We start from the raw sequence: 19,152 nt of genomic DNA on the forward strand, positions 1-19,152 counted from the left end.
TTTTTGGTGGAATAATAAATTTACATCTATGCTTAAATGGTGTAATTTTTCCATTAACTTATTTCTTTTGTAATTAATGCTTTAAATATTATAATATTATAAGGTAAATTACACAAAAAAAAAATCCAACTGCTACACAATAGCTTAGTTTTGGCCCCAATTTCATTTCTTAACATAAAAGAAGCACATATGCCGGCCAGGGATTGCCAACGTCGCTATAGTACATATATATATATATATATTAAATAATTGAATTATCTCTTCCATTGGCTTCCTTCGGCATTTTCATCTCTGTCTCCTGCTCCCACCCATAATGCCAGCTCTCACCTCACCGTTTATCACTTCCTTCTCTCATGCCATCCTAACATGGCCGGTCCAGAACACAAGTCTTACAAAAGACTACGTCTCACTTCTGATCCTGGTTCTGTCGACCGTCTTCGCCCTCACCTGGTACCTATGGATCTTTTGCTTGAGAAAAGAAAAGGGAAGCCCGCCGGGCCCTTCCGGCCTCCCGCTCGTCGGGAGCCTGCCCTTCTTGGACCCTGAGCTCCACACGTACTTCGCTCGCCTGGCTCGCAAGTACGGTCCTGTCCTCAAAATCATGCTCGGAAGCAAGGCCGGCATCATTATCACCTCTCCCTCCGCTGCCCGTGAGGTCCTAAAGGACCATGACGTCACTTTTGCCAACCGGGACGTGCCTGCAGCTGGCCGGGCTGCCTCGTACGGCGGGAGGGACATCGTGTGGACTCCATACGGTCCCGAGTGGAGGATGCTCCGGAAGGTGTGCGTGCTCAAGATGCTCAGCAACACGACCCTCGACTCAGTTTACGGGCTCAGGAGGCGAGAGGTCCGCGAGACCGTCCGGTACTTCTATGGACGGGCAGGGTCACCAGTGAACGTGGGAGAGCAAATGTTCCTCACGGTCCTGAACGTGGTCACGAGCATGATGTGGGGCGGGACCGTGCAGGGCGAGGCTCGGGCCAGGCTAGGCGCAGAGTTCAGGCAGTTGGTAACGGAGTTTACGGCCCTCCTGGGGAAGCCGAACGTGTCGGATTTCTTCCCCGGCCTGGCCCGGTTCGACCTGCAAGGGGTCGTGAAGCAGATGAATGTGCTTGTTGGGCGGCTTGACAAGATCTTTGAGATGATGATTGAGCAGCGGCTGAGAATCGAGAAGGACACTGAAGCCGCTGCCACCACGGGCGACCGGGAAAGAGCCGGCGAGGATTTCTTGCAGTATCTGCTGAAGCTGAAGGAAGAGGAGGATGGCAAGATCCCGCTGACTATGGTTGGCATCAAAGCTCTATTAATGGTACGTGCTTATCCTTTTCTTCCTCTCCCAGTCATTTTGCAATTGCAACCTGACCTATATTGAAGAATTCGATAATTTATTCACCAAAAAGAAAAAAAACAAAAAGAATTCAATAATTTCCAAAATATAACCAATATATTAAATTGTCACGGAAGAAAGACCAATTATACCACCAAAGTTGTTAGTTGAGTGTAACAGTTTCAACTCCGTAAGAGAATAACATGAGTTCACTTCGGTGAACTTGTCTGGAGGAAAATAACATTTATCATTAATTTCTCGGAATTACAAGAGTAATGCCTTAAACGATGTTCATCGAAAAAATAAAATTGTAGTATCAACTGATCAAAAATCTTAATCGGAATATGAAATTTTCCTTCTTTCTTTTCAAATTTAATTTTTCCTTCAACATTTCTTGGAATTAAATTGCGAGGGAGATGCCTCATTGCCAGCATGGTATAATAATGAGTGCGTTCAGGCACTCGATGGATTGGCAACTCCGTTGACCTTATCGTCCATGTGATGCGCTTTGCCCCGTTTTTCGGTGGGCGACTTCCAGCAATGGGGAGCTCCATATAGTGACTTTTATTTATTTATTTATTATTTATTTGCTCAAAACGGTAACGAGGATTCTTCACTCATATCCAACTGTATACAGAGCGGATACAAGGAAGAATATCCAAGTAGAAATTACAAGAATGAGATACATCGGTTGACCCGCCAAGCAATCTACAAAGGAAAATAGGCATAAAGTCACAAAGAAAAAAAACCTTTCAATTGTAGAAGCCGTCCTGAAACCAATAATTTCAATCAACTACCTTCCTGGAACAATTCTTCATGGACCCAAATGAAAATTGAAAAGGAGATCTTTAATCAAGTCCATTAATCCATGGTGAATTTCTATATCCGTTACGGGAGATAGAGCGGGAAGGATGCCTAGGGTCGGTGTCCGAGCGCAAGCTCCCATCACGGATCACAACTCCTAAACAGTCAAACCTAAGGAACTAAGCTAGAGCTCCATAAATCGGTCTAAACTAGTGACCGTCATCCGATCTTAAACAACCTAACCTAGGTAGCTTGATCCTAAGATAATCAAACCTAAGGAACTAGAGCAACTAAGCAACTAAAGCTGCCTCGATCGGTTCAAAACAACGATTGTCAAAGGGGAGTCGTCGAGCCATTTAAAATCAATAACAAAAAGTAGTCACAAAATAGATATTTAAACTAGTGGGAAGAAGAGCAGATTGGTTGGAATCGTGGTCCTAATAGTGATGGGTGGGGGACACTACCACTGATGAGAGGCGGTTTTGCCGAAGACGAGAAGCCGCCACCGGAGGGTAGGAAGAGAGCAAAAGGTTGGACAGGCAGGGGGTAGGGTAGGGGCGATGCCACTATTCTGTTGGAGAGCGGAGCACTCTGCCAGTCGGGTCAGGCGTGTAAAAGACAGTTGGGTTGGGGCGAGTGTGACATATTGGGTCGGGTTGTCTGTCAGTTTGGGTTGGGGGGAGGCAGGCTGCTCAGTGCAGGATGGCAAATAGAAGACTTTTATATATTTGTTTATTTATTTATTTTGAATATATTACCACTATCACCCACTGTTATCTGAACAGGACCGAACCGGCTGGTTAGATCGAAAACTGGCGCTTTGACCTGTTCGGTTCTACCTGTGGACCCAAAGTGCACTAATGAATCCATGAACCCAAAGAATTGGTCGATTTTTCAAGGAAATTCACGAACTGATCGGATCCGTGAACCGGCGCTTTGATTGGTCCGATTCTACCTGTGGACCCAAAGTGCACTAATGAACCCATGAACCTAAAGAACCGGTCGATTTTTCAAGGGAACTCATGTGAGTTGACCGATTTATGGTTCTCTTTATTTTTAAAAATTGTCAAATTAACTATAAGGAATTGAACTTTAGACCTCCAAGTTATTACTTCACCCACTTATCCACTGAGCTATCAACTTTTTGTTGTGCACTTTTTACCATTCCTTTATAATTTATTTCAGTGACCTTCTTAAATGTCTATTCATAACCATATTTTAATTGTTTTTCTTAGTAATATTGTAATTATTGCATATTTTAAAAATTATAATTATTTTCGTTGGTAATATTATTATTTATTTAACTTTTGATTAAATGTGCAATTCGACCCATCGAACCCATGAACCCATGCCTTGACTGGTTCGATATTCGATCTGGTTATGATTACACTGTTGTCACCCTCCACTTATTAAATTGCCACCACTTTTGTCACTGACATATTTTCGTCACCAATTAGCCATAAACATTTCTATTTCGCCTAACATTTACACCCATCCATTAACTTTCGTAATGGAAAAGTGACATGGCATCCAAAGTGAAGATAACGTCATCCATGATATTTTCTGTTATAGGAGTTAACGGAGGGGTATAAATGTTAGATATAATGGAAATGTTTACGATTAATTGATGGCAAAAATATGTCAATAACAAAAGTGGTGACAATTTAATAAGTATTTAGGGTTAATTTGTGGTAAAAATATGTCGGTGGTAAAAGTAATGATAATTTAATAAGTGAAGGATGACAGTAATAATCTACTTTATTTATTTTTGGTAAGCGATGAATTTATGGAATTATCGAAGAGTAGGAGCATCGTTAATGGAAGTAATAGTGTTAAATACACATTGGCTTGACTCTACAGGGCCAGCCTCTAATGCGTTTATTAATTATTATATCAAGAAAAAGATTTCACCAATATCACTAAAGACAAATTACAATCTCGTCTATTCTCTGTCTACCTAGATTTGAAAGGCCAGACCTTATGTTACCCAAAAAAACAAAAAATGCCAAAACTTACTTCCTACTAAATCCATAAATTATTTCCCGATAATCGAAAGTGAAAAAATGAATGTATATACATATATATATATATATAACAGATATCAGAGGGGTCGGTCGCTCTCCTCTTTCCTAATTGATTAGAGAATTGATCAATGAGATCATGCCTTACAGACTATACACGCTAGCGGGACGTTCATTATGCGTGTGATTGATCCCATCATTGTCCGTCCCTTCATATATGTATAGGTGCGTGGAGCCTCTAGGTAGCCTTATACTAATTTAGATGATGGTTCACACATACATGCACGTATCATACAACTTTTTCATTTTTTTTACAATAATTGATGGAGTAGGAATTTCATTTACAACGTCTATTATTATTATTATTATTATTTTGTTTTTCATAGACATATTTTCTAAACTTTAGGGAGGAAGCTCATATATGTTTTGGTGAATAACAATGGTATATCCATACTATATGTGCATTAAAAAAAATCTGGGTCGGCAACCTTTTCAAAAGATCTTCCTACATAATGCAATTTCCTTTTTTTTTTTGCTTGAATGTAATAAAATAAATGTTTAGTTAACAAATCTTATAATTTTAATGTTGAGGAATTTGCTTATATAAATATATCATATCACAATCAGAGGGAATCAAATCGAAAAAGATTTGGGGACCATCTGTGCTGTGGCCGGGGGCCTACTCTTTTTCCATTTTGCCCCCATATATATATTTTTTGGAGATTCTATAGTGATTAGTTAGCAAAAATAATTATCACGGTTATTTTTATTTTAGACGTCAAATTTCTTTGCATAAGATCCTAACCGTACACGTGTCCTAGAATTTTTGTCTTAAGATTCACTTGTCATTGTTTTGATATTGAAGATATTTTCAACCGTGCTTTTTTCCATCAATACTTGTTCTCGCTCATGAACAGCCAGATCCGCTTCGATATTAAACATAATGAAAAAGCACCGGTTCAATCAAATAAAAAATAATTTAATTATTTAAAAAAGAAATAATAAATAAACACTAAATAAATATTTAGGCTTTTCCATTCCAACTATAAATAAATATATTTATTTGGAATTATAATAATTTTGTTATTGAATTATGAGAAAAAGTGAGTAAAAGTAATGAAAAGTTGAGAGAAAGCAATGATTATTGTTGAATTGCGAAAAAAAGTAATAAATAGTTGAGAAAATTTATTATTAAAAATTAAATTGAATGGTTAAAAAATTAAAGAAAAAATAATAATTGTATTATTGAGTTGAAGATAAGTGGAATTAAGTGGAGTAAGGTTAAAAAAAACTCTAAAACCAAACATTGCCTAAAAACCATCAACCTGATACACGTTTATTTCCAATTGAACAAGAAGCAAATTCCCAAATTAATTTAATCAAATCCCTAAAATTGAAGGAAGAGTTCAATCACATCAATGCTCGACACCGCCCGTCAATTGCCCATCCCAAATTGAAATATGTTATGAAAGTTTGATGCGAGGTTGAGCTCAATTCAATGGGGAATTGACTGATTGATAATAATTCAATGGGCCCATCCCTCCCTGCCACTTGAGTTTGATATCCCATATTGAAATATCTTCTGAAAGAGAGGTAGAGGATTGATTGATTGATATATAAATATATAAATATAATATATATAAAGGATTGATTGATTGGCCTTTGATGGGTGAATCCGCTCCAGCCTCGAGCGGGTTCCTCTGGTAGTGAAGTGAGGGGGAAAACTCCACTCTCTCTTCCCGAAAATAATATAAGAGAAAGTTCACCGGATGGTTCCTGTTCCCGAACGATTTCCTGGATGAGAACGATTTGCGAATTGATGTTTTCTCTTTCAATTATAGGGATTTGATTTAATTGAATTTTTCTTTTAATTTGGAAATTTGGTTCTTATTCAAATGAAAGTATATGTGTTAGGAAGACGGTTTTTAATTATTTTTAAGTAACTGAATTGCTTTTTATTTGATTGAAGCAGAAAATTTCGGTTCGACTTAATATCGAAACAGATCTAGTTCATTCACGGGCGAGATTGAGAGTCAACGAGAAGATGCGTAGCCGAAAATATCGATATCGAAACTATAAGGGGGTGAATTTAAAGATGAAACAATTTAGGACACGTGTATGATCATGATCTTACATAAGGAGATTTGACCGCTAAATGAAAACAACCATGGTGATTTTTATTACCAACCATGGTAACATCACCCTCAACTAAAAATTGTTTGCCGTCATGGTTTTTTTGACACCCTAGTATTTGAAAGTCTTACGAGTCTCGACTAATTGAATTCAAGTTAAGTGAGCCCATTAAATGGTGAAGCTCTACCAGTGTGAATTTTTCCATTCATAAGAGTTTGATTCGAGACCTTATTTAATGGGAAATGTTGGATCACTAGAACCAGTTCACGTTGGTCCATTACGTATCATTTTCTTGGTCAACATTTTCCCCATAAATTTTCTTTTCTGGCAGAATTTTTTTTTATTACAAAGAATGTCGATAAACTTAGTATAAGGAAAATAAAAATCTAAATAAAAGGGCATAGCTAGTCCTACCGACGAGAATAAAGTCTATTGGAAAATGAAGATTTCTTGGTAAACCAAGCTCATTTAAGAGTCTTGGTGCCTAGTCCAGGTCTTAGAATAATCTAGCAGTAGATTTAATGTTTGCTTCTTTTCGGGTTTGCCCCGTGACTTATATTTTGGATCTTTAAATGCTGATGTAATCAGTGGGTATTGGAGTAAGAGCACAAAATGTCCATTTTCGGTCCTAAAAATTCTCTGTTTGTCATTCGTTCTCGTAGTTATGTCCTGATAGTTCCTATCGCACTTCCAACAGAACATTTCCCTTTTAACTTATAAAAATTCATATATTTGAACGTTGACAGACTTTTCTTTGTATTCATTCCTTCAAAAATGTCGGACGCAGGATATGGTGGTGGGCGGCACAGACACGTCTTCCAACACGGTGGAGTTCGCCATGGCGGAGGTGATGAACAAGCCCCACGTCCTCGCCAAAGTCCAGCAAGAGCTCGACGCGGTTGTCGGTAAGGACAACATCGTAGAGGAATCCCACATTGGCAGCCTCCCCTATCTCCAAGCCGTCATGAAGGAGTCCCTCCGCCTCCACCCAGCTCTCCCTCTGATGGTCCCGCACTGCCCCAGCGAGGACACCGTCGTTGGTGGCTTCACTATCCCGAAGGGTTCCAGGGTCTTTGTTAACGTGTGGGCCATCCACCGCGACCCGAACCTTTGGGAGAATCCATCCGAATTTGAACCCGAGAGGTTCCTGAACAGGAATAGGACAGGGGACTACAGTGGCAATGACTTCACGTACTTCCCATTTGGATCCGGGAGGAGGATATGCGCCGGAGTAGCAATGGCGGAGAGGATGGCGTTGTACTCCCTCGCGACCCTCTTCCATTCATTCGATTGGAAGCTGCCTCAGGGGGAGAATATGGATCTGTCCGAGCAGTTTGGGATCGTCCTGAAGAAGAAGGTGTCACTAACCGCTATTCCGATGCCAAGGCTGTCCGATCCCGCTCTCTACGAATAGTTCTTGCCTAGTTCAACATCGAGAGGAAGGCATCAGCGCATGTAAACGACGGATTCAAAAGAATTTTATGGAGTTCTTGCGCCTGTCTAGATTGATTGAAGAGTCCTGTCAGCTTAGTCATGTATTTGAATTAATAAATCCATAATAACACTTGAAAGTTGACAAAAGTGAAAGGCTTTCCACTTTAATAGTCGCAATATTTCGAAGCATGAAAGAGTCGGCGTATATGGTGACATATTTGTTTGGTATGCTTGACCTTGTTAAAATAAGGTAATTTTTTTAAGTGAACTAATAAATCTACACGTACGTTGTATGCGAAAGGTTTCTCCATTAAGTAGTAAGACATGATAATAATTTTATTGATTGGTTTAAAGGTACCAAATCAATAAATATGAACTACTTAGTATCATTGATGTGTGTTGATAATTTTTTATTTAGATATAACATAATTTAATAACAATAATTATAAATAATTAATTCAATTTTCTGCCATAATTAAGTCAAATTTCCTTAAAAAAATTAAGGTTAATATAAGAAGTCAAGGGATCATCTTTTAATATTTCACACTCCCAAACTATGATATATTTGTTGGAAATATTGAAGTAGTTAATTGAAACAAAAGAAGAAAAACTCTTCAATTCTAATGTTTAATTGGAAAAAATTGTAATAAATAATCATTTTAAGTACATTATTAGTAAGCTAATATTCTAGTTGCATTACACATGTAATAAGTTTTAATAAAACATGAGCAATAACTAATTAAGATAAAAAGCCTTTAGCCGAATACATGATTAAATCATGCTAACCAAGAGCAAAAAGAGTGAACAATGTTAAAGGAAAATGAGAGAAAAATAAAAAAAAAAATATAAAAAATTGTCTAATTTCTTATAATTCTAATTATTTGTAAAAGGTTACCTCGAAAGTAATGAATAATTATTGCTAATCTTCTTTTATCTATAAATCACATAGAATTTTAATTTCTTCTTTTATTTGGAATAAGTACAAAAAAAGACAAAAACATTTGAAATATTTTTTCTTTCAAACCAAAATGTTTATTTTGTATAAACGGAACATAACATTTGTTAATATTTTAATAAAGCCTTTTCAATATTTTGAATTTTTCTGTTTCAAAAATTAAACCTAAAATTTGTAAATTCTAGAAAAATTAGAATAATTATATATATACACATAAAGAGCAAACTTACGGGATTTGAAAAACGAAAGAGAAGAGCAGATCAGGCCATGGTGGTTCTTCGAAGGGCACCATCACCCTTGGCGAGGTCACCAGCGGGTGGTGGTTGCTAGCCAAAGGCCACCACCGCTCAATTTTCTACTTTCTATGAAAATATGAGTAAGAGCAGGAAGAAAAAATTAGAAAGAAAATGCTAAAAGACAATCAAACAATATCTATTAACATAGAGGGAAACCTATGATATCCCAAAAAATGAGTAAACTCTACGAAGAACAACAGATAAAGAATTACTCGAGAATTATACATAAATATTCTCTATTAAAAACCCATAAACACTCTATACATTATAAGCGAATATGTATTTTATAAGAGACGTCATACCTTTTTAAAATATAAGAACAAGAACATTGAGATTTTCAGGCAACAACATCGAGAATCTTTTAAGACTTCATAATGAAACTATCAAGGAAAAAAGTTTTAGGGAGAGAAGGAAATTAAAATGATTTTTCTATGTCTATTTGAAAACTGAAAGGTATATATAGCAGAAACAAATGCACCTCTTTGAATAATCACATCTCTTTATCAATTATATCCTTTCACTATAAAATTATTTAACCAAATATGAAATAGCATTTGATGATTAAATTTTGTATACTAATTTCATCAAATTTATCTTCTTATTAAATTATAACTTTCTCTTTATTTTTCCAATCGAATCTTTATAGTTTTAAATTATACTAAGGAAGATATAATTTTATAATAAAAATAAAAAATTAAGTGATGTATGAATTTCATTTAGCCCTAGGGGATGCCAAAGGCTCTTGAAATATTATTCGAAAAGTTGTTTTCCTTGTATTATTAGAATTTAGTGTCATTTACCAAAAGGTACAATGGTTTTAAGAATTAATTTAGTTTTGTTAGTTATGTAAAGGAGCAAATTTTTACTACCTTTATTTAAGTAAGGGCGAAAATTGAATGAATAGTTGGAGAAACACCTAATACTTTTATTTTTGCCATTAAAAGCGTAAAAGGGTCTAAGAAACGAAGATTGTGCGAAATTGCTAGGTAAAGAACATATGATACAATAAAATTTTGAAATTATAAATCGATATGAAAAATAGGAAAAACGTACCTGCAATAGAGATTAACTTGGTTGAAATGGATGTGAGAGGGAAAACTGTAAAAGATTAATGAAAAGAGAAAAATCCGAATATAAGCATTATGAAAGTATGCAATCAAAAGTAACGAATTTAAAAGAGTGCAACGAAAAGTCACAAGGATATAATGATATTTTTGAAATAATGAAAATTGGAGAAAGTTATCATACTTTTATATGGGGTTTTTATGCTAGATATTCCATGGTTTTATATGTTTCTTAAATCTATCACATGGTTTAAAAATTATCTAGAAAGGCTCATGGTTTACGTTTAGTTCCAAATCTATTCTATTGTTAATTTTTCCACCAACATTTAATGATGTTGTTGACGTGGAACGAAATTAGGCCCATCCTTGCCACTGTGGCCCTTTGCCTAGGATAGATTTGAGAAAAAAATCAAAACCATATGATAGATATGAGAAAAAATTAAAGCCATGTGATAGATTTAGGTTCCACTTTCATTTCATTAACAGACAAATTGATATTGTGATAGATTAGGAATAAGATGTAAACTCTAGGCCTTTTTGAATAATTTTTAAAGCATGTGATAAATTTGAAAAAATGATAAAATCATGGGATTTATGGCATAAAAATCTATTTTATATATAACATAGATTATTAGGTGGAGGGATTGATTACAAAGAAGGGGTCTAGGGTGATTGTGTGTCTCGAGTAGTATAAGTGATTCACAAGTCTGAATCACTCACATTTATGAATAATTTATATATCTATTTTTTTTAGATAGTGACGAGGATTTCATTCATTATTATGGTATTTGAGAAACTGCTCAAGAAACTTACACAACAATGACACAAATGAAATCCCTTAAGCTAACCATAAGGAAAATACAAGACTATGAAAACACCCAAAAATTTGTTCATATAATGTTAAGCCCTCTGGGGCTTCGATCTAAACTTGCTGTCAGTCAAAAAGATCCCTATGAACACCGCAAAGGATCCTTTAACCAATCCATAAATCCTTTCTTTCGACCTTAGGAATTTGCACAAGATTTTCGAAGAATTTCTAAATTTCCACAGCAGAGCTAAATAATAAGGTTTTGAGTGTACCTTTGCACTAACGAGCTCATCATCAGAGGTTCAAGAGGAGACAAGATGAACGGAAACCTTGGATTAACGCACTACAGCCATTGGATGGGCAGGAAATGACCATAGCTTCTCGGATTAGGCCAACGGGACAAAAGCCAGCGAGAACTCCGTTGGAGGCTCTTTACAATCATCGGTGGTACGGTGGCAGGGGTGGCCCATGAGAAATGGTGGCCTAAAACGAAAAGTTTATATAAGGCCTTTAAAAACCTATTCATTTCAGTATAAAAAGGTTAATAAAATTAATATAGAATTTTTTTATTTTAAATGACATGTAAATTAATAATTAAAATTTGAGAAAATAATCTCTTATATTCCAACCTTTTCAAATTTTCTTAAATCTATCCCGTAGTCTTAAAATTATCTATAAAGGCCTAACCTTTTTTATTTTGTTTGCCATCTATCCTACTGTTACTTTTTCCGTCTAGAATAGACGGAAAACTGACTCAGCTCCGTTAAGCCGTGACTGTGCCTACGTGGAAAAAAAGTGGGCCATCCTCGTCCTTGTCCTTCCCTGCCCATCTCTCCCACTCCCTTCTCTTCCATTTCCCAACGTCCCAAACTTTCCCAATTTCTCTCTCTCTCTCTCCATAAACCCAAAAATTAAATTTCCAAATTCTCTCCGATCGGAAACAAATCTTGGAGATTGAACGTGGCGTTGACGATTACGATTGTTGAAGGAAGTCTTTTTTTTCCCGTCTGTTGGAGTTGAAGGATACCCTCTGAAATCCCCTCTCGATCGAATCCCATCTATTTTTTTTTTCCAATCTTTGGAAGGCATGTATTCGGAGTTTCCTTGGGGTTGGTAAGGCGAAATGGGGTAGGACCTTATTTTGACTAATTTTGACATCCTTCAGATTGAAGCTCGCAGCTTTCTTTATCATCATCCTTATGTGTTTCCATGGTGGGTTCTTCTCAATTTGCTTCTCAGCTGTTTGTTTGCAATTTACCTTTTGGTAGGGGGAAAATTCCCAGGTTTTGATAAATTTCTCTTTGCGTTTTAATCTTGAAAGAGTTGAAAACCCAGAAAAGTAGCCTGTTAATAACCCGCGCAATACTCTTGGTTCTCACAGCCACACAGGCCTCTTGATGGAAATTTTGTGCTCTTGGCACAGTGGGAAATGGAAGAGAAGAGAACGGGAGAGATGGGCAGAGAAGGACAAGGACGAGGATGGCCCACTTTTTTTCCACGTAGGCACCGTCACGGCTTAACAGAGCCAAGTCAGCTTTTTCGTCTATTCTAGACGGAAAAAGTAACAGTAGGATAGATGGCAAATAAACTAGAAACGTTAGGCCCTTTTAGATTATTTTAAGAGTATGAGATAGATCTAAGAAAATTTGAAAAGGTTGGGGTATATGAGATTATTTTCTCTTAAAATTTTTATAATAAATTTCTCCTAACATTTTATTTGAATCATTTTCAACAACATTTTTCTTTCTTGCATCAAGATAAGAGTTAAAATTATTAGAAAAATCACCAAAAAATGAAATTCAAGTGCAGAAATTGAGAGAAAATTGGACAAGTTACTCAATAAAAAAATGGATGACTAGAAGAACAAAATTAGTTTAATTAAGCGTTACAAAGGATAAACAAATTCGGACAAAACAAAGAGAATGAGAGATCCCACTAATAAACATTCTTAAAATTCTCCCAATTGAAAAATCACACTTACATCGTCATTTACATAATGTCAAAGAGCTATTAAATACCCGTGCGTGTTAGGAGAATTAATAGGCACAATCTTTGAGATGATGTAGCATTTTTGTTGAATTTATGGATAGTTGATGGATAGAAGAATTAGGAATTTTGGAAAAAGTGACGGGCAACTATATGAAATGAATTATATTAGAGTGGGTGATACTAAAGCGGTTGATACTAAAAAACAACCACCACTATTATTTTATATTTTACCATATGATTCCTTTACATACGATCATAACCGTACAAGTGACTATCTATACTTTTGTTTTATTCTTTTACATTAAGGTTCACCCTTGATGTTTTAACTATCTATACTTTTTGATTACGTATCTTCTCATCCACATTCAGTCTCACCTGTGAATGAGCCGGATCCGATTCAATATTCGATATTAAACCGAACCGAATTGCACCGCTTCAACCAAATATTATAATTAAAAAATATATTGAGCTTAATTCACTCCGAAGAGGTTGATATCTTCGGGGGTGTTTGTGCATATGTCCGAGTGCACCTTTGCTAGTTTGATGTCGCGAATTCTGGACTAGCTATTCAACAAAAAAAAAAAGAATGAGGCTCGCTTGCAAATGCTAGAGATCGAATTAGTAAATGCGAAGCGGGGACAGTCTTCAATTTCCTAGCTCTATAGGTAAAGCCAATTTTGGAGGAGCAGATAGAGCGGCGTCTTATTCGAGGATTAAGTTCTGATGATATACCGTTTGTCACATCCATCTAGGGATGGGCTCAACGACCTCCGTTGGAGGAGTTCAAAAATCTCCTAGCTTCACAGCATGCTTGCCCATGAAAATGCCTTGCATTAAGTTGAAGGAGGAAGATCAAAGCGTGTTCGTGACTGCACTGGTCCAAGACTCAAACAAACAAACAGTAACACTGAATACGATCAGATTGGAAAACCTCCTTGATACAAAACTCAACTTGCAACACTCAGTTATACAAGACAAAAACATATGACAGACTCAATTTATGGACCGACTAGAAAAAGATCTAGAAAACAAATCTCCGCGGACCCACATCCTATTATAGGATAGCCCGGACCGTTCTCTGCAATCAATTTTTTTTACCTAGAGAATTGTCTACATCAATAGCTCACTTAAAAAATTACTTTATTATTTCAACAATAGCGTAAACTGATGCCGTTTGCATTCTTCTTTTCTCTGAGAGCTTCTGTGGTATACATATCCTGATTTTGGTAAATCAGGCGGAACGAAATCCTGCTCTATTTTGTAGGATTTTCGTGCTATATATACGGTTCTTGTTTTCCCTCTTCGAGATCTGTTGATTTTGTAAAGGGATTAATACACGTCGATATGGTACGTACTCATTTAGTCCTTTTGTCAGCTATAATTGTGTGATATTTCCCTATGTATCTGCGCACATTATACTCTTTCTTGATCATGCAGAATTGAACACCCGTTCCGATTCACCGGCTTTATCCAATAGATCAGCAAATCTGATTTGGAGAGGTCAGTGTTTTCCGAGTAGTAAATGAAATTTTTGCCATCCGTGCATTACATATGGCTCTTTTATTTTTTTCGATTATAAGAAAGGAGTATGATTTTAACCGAAAACGATCTTATTGCACCAAATATCTTTTTAAATTTTGTCGTAATTGTGAACCATAACTATTAGTAAGGAAATTAAATTAAGGCGTCCTGTCCTCATCAGAGGTAAAGTTTCGACGGAGATAACTCATAACTGTTTTTATCTGGTGTCTGCTTGGTATTAAAAGTATCCAACACTCTTCTTTTTTTTCTTTCTTTTGTTCATACCTCTCTCTCAAATATCCCCCTTCGTTTTCCATTTATGTTTCCCTTCTTTTCTGCAGCCATGAAAGGACAAGACAGATATTAGGAGGACAATGTAATCTATTTTAGTGGACGATATTGGCTTCTATTAGATATATACACAAAGGCATTCACCACAATAATATCTAATTGTCATATCTCCCTCGCACCGAGCTCCTCGTCTTCTATAACAAACTATTCTGGCTGGGGGAATTCCGTCCTAATTCCATGGAAAACAATGCGTCCAATGGGGCATCCGCTTTGGCAGTTCTCCTTACTGTACTATCTCTTGTTTTTGGTTTTCTTGCTGCCCTGAGAAGGTGGAGGAATACTGCTGACCCTGTGCTGCCACCGGGCCTTCGAGGCTTGCCATTAGTGGGGTACCTGATCCCATTCCTCAGGCAGCACCTTCATCGGGAGTTTGCAAAGTTGGCTGAGATATACGGGCCCATCTACAAACTCTGGCTCGGAAACAAGCTGTGGGTGGTCATTAGCTCGCCGTCCCTAGCCAAAGAAATCAGTCGTGATCAGGATGTAGTGTTTGCTAACCGGGATGCAACCATTGCTGCATCAGCCGTGACATTTGGTGGAAAAGACATAGCGTTTGCCGATTATGGACCATACTGGAGGAAGATGCGGAAGATATTTGTGCGAGAGATGATGAGCAGCTCGAGCCTTGATGCCTGTTACAGTTTAAGGAAAGAGGAAGTGAAGAAGTGCATTAATAATTTACACAGCAACGCAGGCTCGCCGGTAGACCTTGGGCAACTTTCACTTTTCCTTCTGATCAACTCGATAATGGCGATGTTGTGGGGGCATACAGGGGAGGGGGACAAAAGGGAGAGCCTTAACTTGGAGTTCCAGCAGACGGTGGCAGAGATGATGGTGCTTCTGGGGAAAGCGAATATTTCAGACATTTTCCCAGCGCTTGCGAGGTTCGATGCCCAAGGAGTGGAGAGGAAGGCCAAAAGTTGCCATCGGCGAATAGACAGTTTCCTCGATTCGATAATCGATCGTGCCATTGAAGGAGCAGCTATCGAGAAACAAGCGGGACACGGTGAGAGAAAGAAAGATATCTTGCAGCTCTTCTTAGACCTTGATATTGATGGTGATGAGGATAATCGGACGTCAACCACTAAGAATCGAGAAATCAAAGCCATTCTGACTGTAAGTTATCATTTTCCAGTTAACAGAACACTGAACTGACTGAAGCAATGCAAAAACTCGGATCAGAAGCTGAAAACATATATGAGAAGAGAAGGAATCTCTGTATTTCGCTTCTCAATTGACGGTGATGTTAATGCTTAAGTACATCGTTGAGGAAGGTCTAGTTGATTCTTCCTCACTGCTAGATCTAACCGCTTTGCAGCAAGTAAGGAAAGGGCCACATATCACATGCTTTGCTGAATTAATTTCTTTTGAAGATAAAGATCTCATTAGTATTCATCAGCATATATTAGGCAACCAGCTTCCCTAGGAGGTTAAGCGGAGCAAACTTTAATACGGAATGATCAGAATGGCCTCTAACCAGCATTTATGAATGAGAATGTACAGGATATCCTCGTGGGTGGTACTGATACCACGTCAACTATGGTGGAATGGGTCATGTCTGAACTGTTGCAGCATAAAGCAGTGTCAGAGAAAGTAATGGAGGAATTGACAGAAGTTGTCGGAATGAACAACATGGTTGAAGAGCACGACTTGCCTAAGTTGACATATCTCGATGCTGTCATTAAGGAGACATTTCGTTTGCACCCGCCATTGCCCTTGCTGGTGCCTCGATGCCCAAGTCAATCGGCTACCATAGGCGGGTACTGCAAAAAATTTGCATATTTAATTGTCCTACTAGTTTAAACTTCTGATATATATGGAGATATCATTAACATGTAAACACACATGTATATTTGTTTTAACAGGTACAAGATCCCAAAGGGTTCCAAGGTGTTCATAAATATCTGGGCCATTCAAAGAGACCCTCAATTATGGGAGAATCCGTTGCAGTTCAAGCCAGAGAGATACCTGGAAAATCCGGGCTTTGATTTTTCCGGCAACAACTTCATTTTCCTACCTTTTGGTTCTGGTAGGAGGATCTGTGCTGGGGTTCCATTAGCTGAAAGGATGCTCAAATATGTGTTAGCTGCTTTGCTGCACTCCTTCGATTGGGAGTTACCTGAAGGCACGGAGCTTGAGTTTTCAGACAAGTTCGGGATAGTTGTAAAGAAAGTGAAGCCGTTGGTTGCCATCCCTAGGCCAAAGCTGTCCAAGCCAGAGCTCTATCAGTGAAGGCTGTCCAGGGCTTCAGGTCAAAACTTGAGGACTCCATCAGCATTATTGTTGGGATAATGTCTCAGAGGAGCTGCACTTTTATCTATTTATTCAAATGTTTATCTTAGTTTGTTAGTCTCTTATTTAGCATCAATGTAATGGCAGTTATTGCCTTTTCTTTGTACGTGTGAAGCCATGTGTTTGGCAGTTACTTTTTTGCTTTGCTTAGTGTTTTGTGTATTTTACTTGTATTGCGAGACGATTATGTTTTTATGACAGCAATTTCCATTTCCATTCTTATGTCTCTCTGTCCTTTGTCTTTCTTCCTCTTGTGATTATATGTGTGTGAGATCAAGTGAATGCCTCAGAGAGTCTGATCCAACACTTGGTATCAGAGCCTTACTAATCTTGAGGGACTATGTGAGTGTTTGTGCTGCATCCATTCTGCAAGGAAGAAGCAAACGGAAGCAGGTTTGAGCAGTTTCTCCTCTATAGCTCCTCGTCTTTAATGGAGAGAATTACCAAGCCTAGGCTATCAAAATGACAGCATATCTACAAGGCAATGATCTGTGGGAGGTTATGAGCAGGATTATGATGTTGCTCCTTTACCAGACAACCCCACGATGAATCAAATTAAGTATCATAAGGAAGGCTACGGCAAAGTCTTGGCTTTATGTTGCGGTCTCACCAACAATTTTCACCAGAATCATGAAATGTGGTTTGCAAAGGAGATGTAGGACTTTCTACAAGCTGAATATGAGGGAGATGATAAGATAAGGAGTATGAAGGTGCTGAATCTCTTAAGGGAGTTTGATAGGCAGCAAATGAAGGACTCAGAAAGTGCGAAGAAGTACTCTGAAAGGCTTATTGAAATAGCCAACAAAATCAGAGTTTTGGGAATTGATTAGAAGGATGAGAGGTAGGTTCAGGAGATTTTAGTCTCTCTTCTAGAGAAGTTTGAAGCGACTATAGCTTCTCTAGAAAATACTCAAGACTTGGGATAGATAAAGCTTGCAAAACTACTAAGTGCCCTACAAGCTCAGGAGCAAAGGAGAATGCAGAGATGAACTGAGCCAATAGACGGTGCACTACAAGCTAACATGAAGTTTAATCAAGAAGGGAAACGAAAGCAATGGAATCAGCAGAAGGGCAATGCAGGGTGATCCCAAGTTAGTATCGAAAGAAGGGAGTTTCAGTGGATCTGATCACTGGAAGAAATAGAAGAATCAGGTTCCTTGCCAGCATTGTGAAAGAACCAATCATCCACATTATAAGTGCTGGAAAAGGCCTAATATAAAGTGCAGGAAGTGCCATAAATATGGCCATGCTGATGTGATCTGCAAAAAGAAGCACACTCAGCAACCAAAAGAGGCTCAGGCTGTAGCAGATGAGGTAGAACACTTATTTGTAGCTTGACGTTTCAGTTCACAATTAGAGAATGATGGGTGGCTTGTGGATAGTGGATGTACTAATCATATGACTGGGAATCTGAAGTTATTTGAAGATCTGGACAACTCACTAAGGTCCAGTGTAAGGATTGGTGATGGTCAATTCTTTGAAGCGCAGGAAAAAGGGATAGTTGCAGTTGAAGGCTACAAGGGAGTGAAGTGAAGCTCATTAGTGATATTTATTATGTGTCTCAAATTGACCAGAATCTTTTGAGTGTTGGTCATTTGATTGGTAAGGGTTATAAGGTACACTTTGAAGGGAAGAGTGTCTCATTGCAGATGCTGATGACTAAGAAATTTTGAGAATGCCAATGAAGAACAAATGCTTCCTGTTCAAGCCAATAGAAATGGAACAAGTGGCTTTGAAGGCAAAAGAGAAGAATGTGGAGATATGGCACAAAAGACTTGGTCATGTTCACAGCAAAGGGCTATTGCTTTTGCAAAAGAACAATATGGCAGAAGGGTTGCCTAGATTGGAGGAGTTTCCATAGTGCAGGACTTGTCTACTTTGGAAGCAAGCAAGACTTCCCTTCAAAGGAGGAGGTTGGAGAGCTCGTGAGAAGCTTCCGCTTGTTCACATATATCTATGTGGACCAATGCCTAAGCCATCTCTCAGTGGAAGTAAGTGCTTTATCACTTTCACTGATGACTTAACAAGAATGAGTTGGATTTATTTTTTGCAAGCCAAATCAGAAGTTGCAGATACGTTTCTGAAGTTTAGAACATTCATTGAGAATCAAAGTGGGAAGAAAATTCAAATGCTCAGGTCTGATAATGGCTCTGAGTT

General features: G+C 37.8%; 2 protein-coding genes across 2 annotated transcripts; both read left to right on the forward strand.

The window, feature by feature from the left end:
* Positions 1-236: 236 nt before the first annotated feature.
* Positions 237-7,908, forward strand: LOC116198721 (flavonoid 3'-monooxygenase CYP75B137-like). The gene is made up of 2 exons (XM_031528946.1): positions 237-1,309; positions 7,073-7,908. Exons 1-2 carry the CDS (start codon positions 314-316, stop codon positions 7,697-7,699), a joined length of 1,623 nt encoding a protein of 540 aa, XP_031384806.1. The 5' UTR covers positions 237-313; the 3' UTR covers positions 7,700-7,908.
* Positions 7,909-14,775: 6,867 nt separating this feature from the next.
* Positions 14,776-17,217, forward strand: LOC116198732 (flavonoid 3'-monooxygenase-like). The gene is made up of 3 exons (XM_031528957.1): positions 14,776-15,819; positions 16,207-16,463; positions 16,569-17,217. Exons 1-3 carry the CDS (start codon positions 14,881-14,883, stop codon positions 16,933-16,935), a joined length of 1,563 nt encoding a protein of 520 aa, XP_031384817.1. The 5' UTR covers positions 14,776-14,880; the 3' UTR covers positions 16,936-17,217.
* The last annotated feature ends 1,935 nt before the right edge of the window (positions 17,218-19,152 follow it).

The sequence above is a fragment of the Punica granatum genome, chromosome 1, assembly GCF_007655135.1.
Source record: "Punica granatum isolate Tunisia-2019 chromosome 1, ASM765513v2, whole genome shotgun sequence".
In the NCBI taxonomy this organism is placed as follows: domain Eukaryota; kingdom Viridiplantae; phylum Streptophyta; class Magnoliopsida; order Myrtales; family Lythraceae; genus Punica; species Punica granatum.

Excerpts from the sequence above, each read along its gene's own strand:
- LOC116198721 (XM_031528946.1), top strand. The coding sequence starts at position 314 with ATGCCAGCTCTCACCTCACCGTTTATCACTTCCTTCTCTCATGCCATC. Across the intron at positions 1,310-7,072 it reads GCATCAAAGCTCTATTAATG|GATATGGTGGTGGGCGGCAC; the intron begins GTACGTGCTTAT and ends TGTCGGACGCAG.
- LOC116198732 (XM_031528957.1), top strand. The coding sequence starts at position 14,881 with ATGGAAAACAATGCGTCCAATGGGGCATCCGCTTTGGCAGTTCTCCTT. Across the intron at positions 15,820-16,206 it reads AAATCAAAGCCATTCTGACT|GATATCCTCGTGGGTGGTAC; the intron begins GTAAGTTATCAT and ends GAGAATGTACAG. Across the intron at positions 16,464-16,568 it reads CAATCGGCTACCATAGGCGG|GTACAAGATCCCAAAGGGTT; the intron begins GTACTGCAAAAA and ends TTGTTTTAACAG.